Source organism: Molossus molossus, unplaced genomic scaffold, assembly GCF_014108415.1.
Source record: "Molossus molossus isolate mMolMol1 unplaced genomic scaffold, mMolMol1.p scaffold_m16_p_3, whole genome shotgun sequence".
Classification (NCBI taxonomy): domain Eukaryota; kingdom Metazoa; phylum Chordata; class Mammalia; order Chiroptera; family Molossidae; genus Molossus; species Molossus molossus.
Window position 1 is genome coordinate 117,161,437 of NW_023425366.1, and position 13,822 is coordinate 117,175,258.

At 48.5% G+C, this 13,822-nt stretch overlaps 1 protein-coding gene across 3 annotated transcripts; it reads right to left on the reverse strand.

Moving 5' to 3' along the window:
• Nucleotides 1-755: 755 nt before the first annotated feature.
• Nucleotides 756-13,659, reverse strand: CUNH16orf71 (chromosome unknown C16orf71 homolog). Of its 3 annotated transcripts, XM_036280116.1 has the most exons (9): nt 13,520-13,659; nt 11,814-11,993; nt 9,339-9,470; nt 7,397-7,900; nt 5,983-6,100; nt 4,463-4,601; nt 3,111-3,236; nt 2,539-2,625; nt 756-1,610 (listed from the first exon to the last, which is right to left on the reverse strand). In XM_036280116.1, exons 2-9 carry the CDS (start codon nt 11,940-11,942, stop codon nt 1,439-1,441), a joined length of 1,407 nt encoding a protein of 468 aa, XP_036136009.1. In that variant the 5' UTR covers nt 11,943-11,993; nt 13,520-13,659; the 3' UTR covers nt 756-1,438. The 3 variants fall into 3 exon arrangements, with proteins under 3 accessions (XP_036136009.1, XP_036136010.1, XP_036136011.1); XM_036280117.1 differs by lacking the exon at nt 9,339-9,470; XM_036280118.1 differs by lacking the exon at nt 5,983-6,100 and having other exon boundaries at nt 7,801-7,900.
• Between the last annotated feature and the right edge of the window lie 163 nt (nt 13,660-13,822).

Sequence of the window (13,822 nt, forward strand, 5' to 3'; positions counted from 1 at the left end):
GCTTCCAGGGCCTGACTTACCCAGTGCAGGGCTGGGTAGGAAGAGACCCTTGCCCACCCTCAGTGGACAGCCGTCAGCAGTGACCCCAGCTGAACGCTGGAACATGCACCCAAATGCCAAGGACTCTGCAGCATGGGATTTTTCTGCTCTTCCCATGGGGCAGGCAGGGCAGAAGGGGTCTGAGACTGATCAGCAGAATCCTGGAAACAGGTTGGGGAGGGAACAGTAGTGCCATGGATCAGGGCTTCAACCTGTTGGGCAGCAGGGCTGAGAAAAGAGTTATAAAAGGGCTATGAAAATGGCTGTGGTGGGAGGTAGTGCTTGTAAGGTGACAGAGTGAGAGACAGCAGTGCCGCCTGTGGGCCCCCAGCTCTTGCTGGTTATGCACAAGGATAACCTTGTGAAATCGGGACAGTTTCAGATGTTAGAACATTCAATATTCTCTGCATTTAAAGGTCAATTCCACCTTTAGTTTGGAAGAACCTTAGAATCTCTATGTGTTTTGTGTCTTTTTTTCATTGTTTTTATTTTTATAACAGATGTTTCTCCTTTTCCCCCCATTGACACCCTCCTCCCAATCCTGCCCCCACCCCAGCATGACTTTGTGTTTTTTGTTTGTTTGTTTTGGTTTGTGTGTGTGTGTGTGTGTGTGTGTGTGTGTGTGTGGTACGTGCCCCTAGCGGGAACCAAACCTGGGACTCTCTGGTCCGCAGCCCGATGCTCAACTGCTGAGCCAAACTGGCCAGGGCATGACTTTGTGTTTTAAAGAAAAAAGAGAAATCACATTTCAATCAAAAGTTCATTTGGTGTGTGCGTAGTGTGTTAATTTAAATATACAAAATAGCAAGTATCCAGGGACCCAGAAAATCAGGCTAAGTTCTCTTTCAAGGCCCTTTCTAGCCTGAAATTCTCTAAATATGTTTAACTTACGTTTTGTGGTTTTAAAAACCCTTGTATGATGGAAATAACAGATGCACATTAAAGATAAAAAATGCAGAAATGGACAAAGATGAATAGGCTTGCAGTTCCACAATTGGAACAAAACCATCGTCTTCGTGGGCTTTCCTTCCAGGCCCTTTCGGAAGATTGGGGTCACGTGAGTTGTCATCATGCTGTATGTTCAAGTTTGTGCTGGCATCTTAGCTCCAAATGCATGAAAATGTTCTGACCAAATTGTAACAGAGGACAGATCACAGTCCGAGAGGCTGTGTGCTGCAAAAGCACTGCTAATGGAAACATGGGAGGAGAGCGAAGGGACCATGACGGCCTACAAGAGTTGACAGAGTCAAACATCCCGCTAATCTCCTAAGATCCAGTCCCAGAGGCATCTATAGTTGGCCCAGAGGAGTCACCAGGACCTCCCTGGCAGTCCCTGGCCCAAGAGTGTCCTCCAGGGCCCCGAGATTTCCTACTGAGGGCCTGGCCAGGACACTCTGCCTCAACTCAAGAGCGTTAGGTGTTGCTTCCTTCCAGTCCCAGATCCAGCTGTATCTCCAGGGGCCCGAGCTTTCTGGCTGCTAGGACCCTTGCTGGCAGGCAACTGGGGCTGAGCCATCCCCTTCCGAAAAGCCCTGAGCTGCTGGAGAAGCTGACTTTTCCCAGTACAGTCCCTGTAACACAAGAGAAGCAATCTCAGTCAATGCCTAGTAGAGGCCAAAGCTCCCAAAGCTTCACCGCTGAAACAGGACACACAAAACCCAGTACTTCCAGGAGCATTTTCCCCAGTTCTTGAGATGTAACAAATAATGAAGGCAGCTTTCCACCCTTGCTGTCACAATTTGTGTCAGAAGCACATCTGGGATGAAACCTGTGTGACCTTTGTCAGCCCATATTTTCCTTCCCTCTTTTTTCCTATGATGCCTGATCATGGACCACAGTATGGGAAAAGTTATATTAGACTGACATTCTCTCTCTCTGTTTTTTAAATGCTCACCGGAGGATATTTTTTCCACTGATTTTCAGAGAGAGTGGAAGGGAGGGAGGGAGGGAGAGGCCAGGGCATAAATTGACATTTCAAAGGGTACAATCTGCAAGCTTTTCAATTCCAAAAACGATGGACACTGCCACACCACGTGATTGTAACTCGCCCATGACCAGTGTGGCCTCCCCACGAAGGAGACTTGAGCCTTCTCTGAATTTGACGTTTCACATCTTAATTCACCTAAGCCTTTCTTTTCTGGCTAACAACCATCACTTTACTCCATCCCTATACTTTCTCTCCACTTCCACTGCCATCACCTGTTGGGAACAAAATCAATTTGGGGAGCTGTTTTTCAGAAAGAAAATGTATTAATCCCTTCTCAAGAGCAGGCTAAGGTGTCCTTGGTGATGTCCGGGCACAGCAGGCAGGCTGAGGCAATGCTGGGCTCCAGAGACTACCCTCCACACTTCCCAGACCCCCTTCCCCCATACACCCTCGTGTGCTGGCTATTTGGGTGCAACACACAGAACTGAAAGCATAAATGTTAAATGTGCCAGGGGCTTGTGCGGAAAGCAGACAGGGAGCATCCCCAGGCAAGTGGAGCCCGTGGTGGTTACCGTAGCCGTGCTGGGCCCTGCTGGTCTCTCAGAGCAGCTGTCTCTTCTCCGCCTGCCTCCTCACTGTCGGAGGAGCTGGAGCTGGAGCTGGGGCAGAGGAAACGAGGGTTTGCTGGATGTGCCCCAGTCCACCCAGCCAGACAGGCTCCTACCAAGGACTTGGAGTGCCCAGGCCCCCCTGGTAACCCAAGGCAGAAGGATGGGCAGGCCAGCCAAAGCCCATCCAGCCCAAACCGAAAGGCCACTGGGCTTCCTGCCAGGTGGTGGAGGGAAGTACCCCAGGGTGATGTACCCCACCCTAGACTGTTTGCTTAGACCTCTGCTTGAAAAAGATTGATGACTGCCTCTGCTTTCTCCCTTTCTGCTGGGAGAGCCTGCTGAGGAAGAAGTGGGACTGTTGGCCAGGCTTGGCTCCCAGCTAAGAGCATTTCTCAGCTGTGCGGTGCTCTCAGGACTTGCCCATGGCCAAATCTTCCCATCTGTCTGTCTGTCGAAGTTTCTGTTCCTCCCTAGGCCAATGTGGCATCCACAAAGCAGTGTGTTTGCTGCAGGGCTGTCATCGCTCCTTGTACCTTTTCAATGACCCCTGGTCTGATGGCTCTGTGGGCCTCAGATCGATGAAGGTGGTGGGAGGCTCCGCTGGGCTCCTTAGCCAACACTGACTCAGTTTGGCCTGGACCAGCTCCGGCAAAGCACATCTGAGATGAGAAGAGCAGAGATGCTGAATCATTTCTCAGTGATTACTTGTGTGTGACCTGTGCTGGGCTCATGACTGCCACTGACTGAGTGCCCACTGTGTGTAGGGTACTGAGGTGGGCCTATCTCTTACTCTTCAGAACAACCCTTAAGATTTAGGCCAGTGCCATCTTACAGAACTTTCTGTGATGATTAAAATGTTCTGTCCTGAACAGTGTGTCTAAGTGGTTAGAGCGTCGGCACATGCACAGAAGGGTTGCAGGTTTGAGTCCCAGTCAAGGGCACATACCTGGGTTGCAGGTTTGATCTCCAGGCCTGATCAGGACCCTAGAAGCACGCAATCAATTGATGTGTCTCTCACATCAATGTTTATTCTCCCTCCCTCCCTCCGTTCCACTCTCTCTAAAAATAAAAATAAAAAATATCCTCAGGTGAGGATTAACAACAAAAATGTTCTATATATGCGCTTTCCATCAGGGTATCCACTTGTCACAATTTACATTTAGGCTAACTAAAATTAAATTAATACAATAAATTGAAGAATTCACTTCCTTGGTTGCACTGGCTGTATTTCAAGTGTTCAGTAACCACATGTGGCCAGTGGCTATGATTGCACAGTGCAGGTCTAGACATTTCTAGTGGACACTTTGGGATGCCTGGGACAGAAGTCAGTTCAACTAACTCGAGTGAAAAGGGAATCGCTGGCTCTCGGATTCCTAAGAAGAGTGGAACAACCAAAGTGTAGGAAGGGCATGGATACAGCCGAGCCCTGTTCCCACCTCTGCTCCTCCCCACCCAGCTTTAGTGTTTCTCACCACAGTTGGCCTGTCTCCTCCCTCCTACCTCTACCCAGAGATACCAGGGTGGAAATTCTAGGGAAAGGCTCTGATTGGCCTGCCTGGGGTCAGATGTTCAGGGACAGTGGCCAGAAGACCAGGGCCCTATGTCCTGGGAAGGCCATGTGGATGGTGAAGGGAAGGTTCCCATGGGGTGGGGGAAAGAGCAGGTGCTTTGGGGCTTGAGTCTTAGCTCTGCCACATATGGCCTGGGGAAGTCAACCTTTCTGAACCTCAGTTTCCCCATCTATAAAATGGAGATAATAGTAGCACCCACCTGATCAGATTCTTGAGATGAAATAAATACACATCAAGTGTCCCACCCACAATAGGCTGCAAGGCTGGGGGCCAGTTCTAAAGAGGACAGGGCCATGGCTGGCGAGATGTCCCACCTGCTTCTGGCCTCTAGCTGCTTGTCCTGGGGCATGTCCACAGGAACCTTCCAGGCAGAAGAAGAGGCTCTGGACTGTGTGGCACACAGGAGGGTGAGCTGTTCCATGAGCCTGTCCTGGGTGCTGGGCTCGGCGTGATCTGATGGGTGAGCAATGGAGGCTGCCTAGTGGGGACTGGGTCACTGACTTACAGTGGCCTGACCCCTCATGTGGATGAACCTCCAGGTTGTACATGGAGAAGTGAGGGGGCCTAGGAGGCCCTGCCCCAACCCACCCCTTTGGTACCCCACCTCCTCTCAACAGGGCTGAAGGAGGAGTATCTTTAGAAGCAGGGAGCTGTATTCGAACCCCTCATAGGGGTGACTTATTAACACTTTATCCCACTCCCTCACTCCCTAATCCCACTTGTCAGACGGAACCATATTTAATAGTTCTTTGTGTTCACTTTTTTAAAAAGAAATAATGCCCTGGCCAGTTTGGCTCAGCAGTTAGAGCGTCAGCCTGCGGTCTGGAGAGACCCAGGTTCGGTTCCCGCTAAGGACACGTACCTCGGTTGCAGTTTGTCCTCGGCCCTGGTTGGGTCGTGTGAGTGGCAACCACTCGATGTGTCCCTTTCATGTTGATGTTTCTCTCTCTCTCTCTCTCTCCCTTCCCACTCTATCTGAACAAAATATCGAAAAATGTCCTCAGGTGAGGATTAAAAAAAAAAAAAAATAGGAACAGGATCATTCTCTGTAGATTTTTTTCACTGAATATATTACATCTTTCTGCGTTAGTATATACAGATTCCCTCACTGAGCTGCAGAGTGTTCTGTGCTTCAACAGATTTAGTTAGACTCCTATTGAATATTGTTACTAAATATGAGGAGCCTTCACTCTGGAACTGGAGGCCTAAGTGGAAGTCCTGCTCCTTCACCTCAGTCCTGTCTCCATTCACCTTTGCGAGCCAGGCCTGGAGGGGATGGGGAGCTTCTGTGTTATTCACAAAACTGCCCAGAGCAAGGCCACAAGTGCACAGAGTAAAGACTGTGAAGGAGCATCTAGGAACCACTACAGGGCGCACCCTGAGGGCACACATGGGCCTAAGGTAGCTCTATTTTGTAAACAGGGCGACAGTAGAAGCAGGATTGTGTCTAGAAGCTGGCTGAAGAAGCTAAAAAGGCAGGATTACCTTCCTCCCAGAAGGAAAGAGAGAGAAGCTTCAGGAGGTGGGTAGGAGGAAAAGGTGAGGGTCAAGGGCAGGGACCACATCTGAAGGGCCCCCTCTTGTATCCTCTGGTCCACACCTGGCACATGGCAGGCACTCATACAAGTAACGAATAAATGAATGAGTAAGTGAATGAACAAAGTCTTTCAAGGACTGGCACCTGAACTGTTCAAGATGGTGAGGGCTGAGCAACAGAGAGGACATGGTAGGCTGCAGGGCTGACTGTGCCCAGACCACGAATCTATTTTATAGAGAGGCCCCGGAAGGCGCTGCTTGTGGGGATGCACTTGGGCCCTGGTGTTTAAGGTCAGACCTTGGCCCTGGAGGCGATCAGCTGCCCACCACACCTCTCCAGGTGCACGATCTCCCTGGTCCTTTTCTTGTCCAGCCAGACTCTGAAGGACGTGATCCAAATCCCACTCTTCAAGTTGCTGAAATGATTCAAGTGGTGATTACAAGGCTGCCGCAGGGTGCCGGAGGCAATGGAGGCTGTCATGGGATTCCCCGGGGTAGGAATCAGGGTTTGGAAGCATGCCCTCATTTGCAGATGGGACTCACTCATCTACCCTGCGTGGGTTGCAGAATGAACCACTTGGGGTTCTGTATCTCTTTCCTATGCCTCTTTGGGCAATAATTCTGTGTCTGGCACAAAGGCACATTTTCGCCTGGAGAAACCCAGTGTCTTCTTAAAACTTTTTAGCTTCATACAGATTTAAAACATTGGAAGGTTAAAAAGTTTTGCTTTTAAGAAAAATTACCTCCATGATCACCTTGATGCCAGTTTTCCTTACGTTGTTAAACAGATTATCCAAAATTTATAAATAAGGCAAAAAAGAGAATTGCATACTTTTCTATGTCATGCTGGAGCTTTTCTAAGATGCTCACCTTTCTAGGGGAAGGTTGGTTTGCACAACTGAGCAGGGCCCACCTATTTTATGACTGTAAAACTGAGAAGGTACAATGGTTTTCTTTCCTGTCCAGTAAAGAAGATACCTACATAGATATCAGTTCTATTGCCCTGTAGGATATTGACCAATTTTGTACTTAATGTAGCAATTTTATCTCAGCATTTATTTATTTTTCTCAGTGTCTTACAGAATCCTAGTTAACAGGTATTCATTATTTGTATGAGAATGGGAGTTTGAACGTCTTGAGAATTATGCTTTGACAGAGTCTGTTCTCTATCTTATATGCAGTTGTGCGTCTTTATAAACATGCTGAGGATTAGTTCTCTTTTTTTAAAAAGAAGGAGTCTCCTTGCTCTTCCTTGTTCTTGTTAATTCTACCTGAAGATGGTCTGTCTGCCAGGACCTGACAACCCCTGAGACAGGCATGATAGCCTGCCTACAAGTGGACAGGGGACCATGGGCCTAAGGTAGCTGCTGTAGAGTGAATGTTGGTGCCCCTCCCAAATTCACGTTGGAATCCTAACCCCAAAAGTGATGGAATTTGCAGGTGGTGACTTTGGGAGGTGATTAGATCATGGAACTAGTGTCCTCATAAAAGAGCCTCTAATCCGTTCCACCAAGTGAGGACAAAGGGAGAAGATGGCAGGCCCTCACCAGACACAGTATGCGCCAGTGTCTTGATCTTGGGATTTTGTCATAGCAGCGCCCACAGATTAGGACAGGTGTAGTGGGCCAGCCCTCAAGTTGGCCTATGAAGGAGCAACTAGGGACCACTACAGGACGCACTCTGAGGATGCACAGGGCAGGGGAGCGGCCTACCTGGAGGGAGAGCACTAGCAGTCCTTCCTGGGGCCCCTGTGGTGGCGTTCCTGGTCTTGGATCTGCCACTGCAGCTTCACAGGGCATTTCCTTCCCTTGACTGTGGTCACTGCAGGCGGGGTCCCAGGCACCCCCGGTGACTTTATGAAGTAGGTCTCTCTCAATCATCTTCCTTCTCTCCCTTCGGAGGGCTCTCTGTTTTGCAGAGTCTGAGCCCTCCCAAGCCCAGGAGGCAGCATTTGGGTCCATCCTCAAGTCTCTTTTTGGGAGACAGAGGGTGGCTTCTCCCTGCGGCCCCCAGGGAGGACTCAGGGAGCCTTTGGTGTTCAAGGACATATCCCCAAGGTCACATTCCTGCCACGTGGGGGTCTCCTCAGGCATCCTAAGAAGAGAGCTGCTCTCACCACTGCTCTCCAAGGGCTGGCCAGGGTCCCCTCCTTCCTTCATCCTTGCATTCCGTTCACCCCAGGGCTGTGCAGAGAACTCCACAGGCACCACACATGGCTATTGAGAAAACAGGTGTCCTTGGTTAGCCTCAAAACCATATGTTAAGGAAATTTTTTATTTATTTTTAATTGTAAATGTGTATATAACAAATTTTGTCATGTTAATATTTATAAATGTAAAATTCAGTGGCATTAAGTATATTCATAATGCTGTGCAACCATCGCTACTGTCCATTTTCTAAGCTCTTCCATCACCCAAACAGAAACTTTGTACCTTCCCTTGCCCAGCCCCTGGTAAACGCTAATCTATTTTCTGTCTCTATGAACTTGCCTATTCTAGATATGTCATAGAAGTAGAACCGTACACTATCTATTCTTTTGTGCCCTTTGATTTAACTCAATGTTTCCAAGGTTCATCACATTGTGGCAAGTGTCAGTATTATTCCTTTTTGTGGACTGAATAATATTCCACTGAATGGCTAGACTACATTTTGCTTATCCATTTTATTTGTTGATGAACATGAGGGTTGCTTCCACCTTTGGCCACCGTGACTAGGCCACACAACTATTGAGGGGTGGGCAAAATGAAACTCAGGCCCTTTGGCTCCAGAGCAAGCCCACGGCTCTACCCCCATGAATTGGTACAAACTTTCCCATCTCGTTTTTTTTTTTTTAATCATCCAGAATAACAGCTGAGGTAATCATAGAAATGAAGAAAATAAAATAAAGCCACATTAATCAGGGGTCTTAGCAACCCTGGGAATTTCTCCTGTTTGGGATTCTTTCAAACATACTTCTAGGCATAGCTGAGTGAGTGGATGACTTCTGTCATGGTGGTGAGGGGACATGCCCTGGCTCTGTAAAATGACCGTGTGTCAGTGCTCACACTGATAACTGAGTGTGGCTTGGGGGGTCAACAGGAATAGCAGGGGCAAAATCAGACAGAAAAGAAGTCCCCACCCCTGGTGCTAAGTGTACTGGGCTCCTGAAAAAATACTATGGACAAGGTGGGTAGATGTTTGGTGTCAACTCCTTGGGTTGTATTACCTGGAGAAAAGCCTGGGTGTACAGAAATGCTGGACCAGGTTTTTTTTTTGTTTTTTATTTATTTTTTTAATCCTCACCCGAGGACATTTTTCCACTTTTTTTTGTTCAGATAGAGTGGGAGGGAGAGAGAGGAAGAGAGAGAGAGAGAGAGAGAAACATCGACGTGAAAGGGACACATCGAGTGGCTGCCACCCGCACGACCAACCAGGGCTGGGGACAAACCGCAACCGAGGTACATGCCCCTAGCGGGAACCGAACCCGGGTCTCTCTGGACCTCAGGCTGACGCTCTAACCGCTGAGCCAAACTGGCCAGGGCTGGACCAGGGGTTTTAACCTTTGACCCAAACTGCTGTTAGAGTCCATTGAGAGTCATGGACACTCACTCCCACACCCCAATCTGCCAGCAGGTTCCCAGCTTAGTGGCTCCCTGGAGCCTGCATTCCACAGACCTCAAGAGGAGAACTGTTTGCTGGAGCGACCCAGGCCTCATCAGGGTCTTCAGCCAGCTCCTCTGACAAGTCTGGAATCAGGGTGCTTTGATTTCGCTGGTAGATGAACAGCTCTTCTTCTCCGCACTCTGACTGTGGACAGACAAGAGAGCTCTGGGATTACACGGCAGAGGGCAGAGCCAAGAGGGCCATGCTCCCTTTACCTGGCCCCATCTAAGCCCTGGGCTACTTCCTGCCCAGGAAAAGTAGGCTCAGCAGCACCACCTTGTGGAGGTGAGATCCAGGGCTCTCAGTTGTTTACGTACTAGTCATCCTTAAGATGTTGTATGCAGTCAGGCGGAGCCATCGGTGTGGCTCCGCCGTTGAGTGTTGACCCATGCACTATGAGGTCCCTGATTCGGTTCCCCGGGCAGAGCACATGCCCAGGTTGTGAGTCAAATCCCTAGTGGGGGGCATGTAGGAGGAAGCCGATCAATGTCTCTCTCTTTGATGTATCTCTCTCTCTCTAAAATCAATAAAAGAAAAATTATTACAAAAAAAAAAAAGATGTTGCATACACAGGTACCTGGTTAATGCCTGGTGCCAAATGAATTGGGCATCAAAGTGGTAGCTAAAGAGCAGAGTCCAGCCTTCCCTCTCCTCTATGACTTGAGCCATCATGTAATGACATAGAGCCTTGGTTTGTCACCTCTAAGGTAGGGTGGGGAGGCACTTATAGTCACCAGCCCACCTCACAGGGGTAGTCTGAAGATGAGAGTAACTAAGACCGAAGATGTGAAAAGGCACTGGGGTCACATTATCAACTCCCTATTAGCCTTGCCGTGCACTGGAAGATCCCCGAGGTCCAAGCTGTGTCATGTTCATCTTTGCAGGTGCCACAGGTAGGACCCAAATCTGACTTGTTACTTCTAACACCTTTGCCCTTTCTCTAAATGCCCAGATCCAACTTATGTGTTTAACTCTCACTGCTCAGCTCCTACCAGGTGCATTGCCCACTTTGCTCTATTCATGGGGTCGCTGTCACGTCTTATGTGTGTACATGCCTAATTTCCACTATGTGGAAAAGCTGATATAGCTCATTTAAACCTAAATTCAGAGTCACTTTCGTCACCCAACATTCTCTTAGTTGGTAGAAACTGGAAACACAGTTATCATCATGGTGAAGCATGGCCCACCACAGTGTACAATGTTACAAAGGGCTCCTGCTCCTTGAACAGGCTGAGTAGGCTCTTAAATGTTTGTTGAATGAATGCGTGTGAGCAATAAGAAAATTACTATGTATTATACATTCATCATGTGTCAAGCACTATGCTCTAATGTAGATTATTTAATCCTTACAACGATTTACAATGTGAAGCCTCGGTCCTTAACTCTTATATGATGTACATCTCTGTTTATCATCATCCTCCATAAAGCAAACTGGGGTGTTTGCCAGAATGAGAAAATTACTAGGATAAAGCCCTAGCTGGTTGACTCTGTTGGTTGGAGCACTGTCCCATGCACCAAAAGGTTATGGGTTCGATTCCCAGTCAGGGAACATACCTAGGTTGCAGGTTTGACCCCTGGTCAGGGCACATGCCTGGGTTGTGGCTTGATCCCAGGTAGGGGGCGTGCAGGAGGCAGCTAGTTGATGTTTCTCTCTCATTGATGTTTCTGTCTGTCTTTCCCTCTCATTTCCTCTCTCTCTCTCAAAAAAAAAAAAAAAAATCAATAAAAAATATTATTTTTTCTTTATTGATTTTAGAGAGAGGGAGAGAGAGATAGAAACACTGATGAGAGAGAACATCGATTGGCCGCCTCCTGCATGCTCCCCACTGGGGATCAGGCCCATGACCTGGGCATGTGCTGTGACCGGGAATAAAACCAGTGACCTCTTGGTGCATGGGTCGATGCTCAGCCACTGAGCCACATCAGCCAGGTAATATAAAAAATATTTAAGAAAAATGCTAGGATATAGATGATTTTGTTAACTCTATTAATTGAGCACCCACTCTGAGCCAGGCACTTTACAGAAGCCCAAATTCATACTAACAGTAACTATCTATTTTGCAATAAGGAAACCGAGGCTGACCCAGGTGTGGCAACTGTCCATAGGTTACATGGTAAGTTAGCAACCGAGTGGTGATGGGGACCCAAGTCTGCTTAACACTGCTGCTCCTGCTCTTCTTCCTCTGTTGAGGTGCTGTTCTCGACTCTCTGTTGGGCCAGGACTTGGCCAGAGCCACCACTGAGAGTGACTACCATTTCAGTGCATTATGATAAATCCTCAGAGGAATTCTCTAGTTGTCGTTTGGGGTCAGTGGTAAGGCCCAGGAGGGTGGTGAGCACCAATAAATATATTCAGAGAACAAAAAAGAGATGATGAATGCTGAGCTGATAAGCTCCATAGCTGTCCATGCGTAAGCAACACATTTGTCATGAAAAAGGAAAAGCAGTCAGGGCCTAGGACGATATGGGAAGAAGGCACTTACTTACCAAAGAGGAATCAGAGTCCAGAGATGGAAGCTGCTCCCTGACAGCCTCAAGAATGGCTTCCCAGGGCCCCATCTGGGAGGCCCAGGAAGAGGGCAGTGAGGGACCCACATCTTTGTCTTGGGATGTCATGGGGGCACAGGTTCAGGGGAAGCTTCTCAGTACACCATCGTCCAAGGAACCCTGCAGAGAATGCGGAGGGGGTGGGGTGAGGTGACAATATTCAGGGACCAAGGATCAAGAGCTGCGGCTGCCTTTTTAAAACATCTACCACTTTGTGGGGGATAAAAATGAACTCAAAGACCTTCTACCCCATTTCCCTTCTGGTTCTGCAGGTTCCTATTACTGAATGCCAAGCACTGTGCCCTGCACTGTGTGTGTGTGTGTGTGTGTGTGTGTGTGTGCAGTGTAGTGCAGTACGGAGGCCAAAGATTTTATATATATATATATAAAATGATATATGATAATATATAGATATATGTATTGATATGCAATGATGTATGTATACAGGTATATGATGCATAAAATTACACATGTCTATGATACATAGACATATGTAAACTATATATATCTCATATAACATAAATACTATTATCTACATTTTCTAGACTCAGAGAATTATATTGTTAGTAAATGGCAAAGATAGAATTTGTATCAAAATTAGAGAGGATTTTAGGCCCCACTACTTTTCCTACTCCCTTACAAAGAAAGAGATATTTTGGAATTCCCAGGAGATTTTTTTTTTTTTTTTGAGTCATCACTCAATTTAATCCCTTATACCCAGGCACTGAAACAGCCCTCCTTTTGTATCTCAGTCTAAAAGGAAAAGGCCCAGCCCCTCAAGGGTCAAGGGGACTTAAGGAATGTGGGATGATGGTACTTCTGGAGCCAGAGCCTGGAGATCCCTTGAAACCTGGGAGGCAGCTGTGCCTATAAAATGGGAAGACAACACCTGCTCCAGCCCTAGCCAACTATCATTCTGCAGCAGGGCTCCCGTCACTGTAGTAGCAGAAAACGTGAGTGGAGGCTTCTTGCTTCTTCTGTGCTTACAAGAGCGGAGACAGAAGCTTGGTGCACCCAGAACTGGGAACTGGGTCGCATGTAGTACATATAGCATGGGATGTTTTCTGGATGCAGGGCTGATCAGAGGACAACAGAATCGCGTAGGTGAAGGGGGCTACCGGAGACGGATAAATTCTTTAGGTGGACAAGGCAATGCAGGGAAAGGGAAAGACATTATGGGCTGCGGGAGGAACACGTACAGTGTCTCAGAGGAGTGAAAATTGCCAACAAGCTTGGGGCAGGAAGGTGTCAAATGAAATAAAACGGACCAGATCGTGAAGGGTCCTGGACGTCAAACTGAGGAGCTTGGCTCATTCAGCAGATGAGAGTGAGGCCAAATGATACGCGAACCAGCAGCTCAAGTTTAGTTCCTCCGAATCCCGACTCTTATTAATACATATCCGTTTTTTGGCTGCAGCCCGTTAGCCCCGCCCAAAGTCCCGCCCCCGACCCCAGATCCGAGGCGGGTGGTTGTTATGACAACTAGACGCCAACGGCCTCCGGGGTCAGGTTTTAAATGCTTGATACTCCGAAACCGGAAATCCCAGCGTCTGTCTTTCCACACATTACCAGTCCCTGTCTCCCCCGCATTCCGTCCTACTCTGGACATTTAGCTCTGCAGCTGCGGCAGGCCCGAGGCCCCTCACCTTCGGCCTCCTCTTCCTGCGCGGTCCTGACAGGGCTATAAGCAGTCTTCAGCCCGTCCCTGCGGTCGCGTTCGCTCCATTGGGCCGCGGCGCAAATACTGAGCCTTTTACCGCCTCGGATCCCCTCTCAGCAGTCTTACTTTACTGGACTGCCAACCGCCTCCACCCCCACCCCCGCGCCCCTCTCCTCGCGCCCCACTCCCCGCGCCTCTTTCGGGGCTTGGCCGTCTTGCGTCTCTTGCAATGGGATTTGTTCCTAGGATCAGTGGAGGGGGCGGGGCAGGCGCACTCCCCCTGCTCATT

Bases quoted from the DNA above. Each gene is read 5' to 3' on its own strand.
- CUNH16orf71 (XM_036280116.1), bottom strand. From the start codon at position 11,942: ATGACATCCCAAGACAAAGATGTGGGTCCCTCACTGCCCTCTTCCTGG. The intron at 9,471-11,813 runs GTAAGTAAGTGC...GTCTGTCCACAG, and splicing joins TGGACTCTGATTCCTCTTTG to TCAGAGTGCGGAGAAGAAGA. The intron at 2,626-3,110 runs GTACAAGGAGCG...CCTCTGCCCCAG, and splicing joins GACCAGGGGTCATTGAAAAG to CTCCAGCTCCAGCTCCTCCG.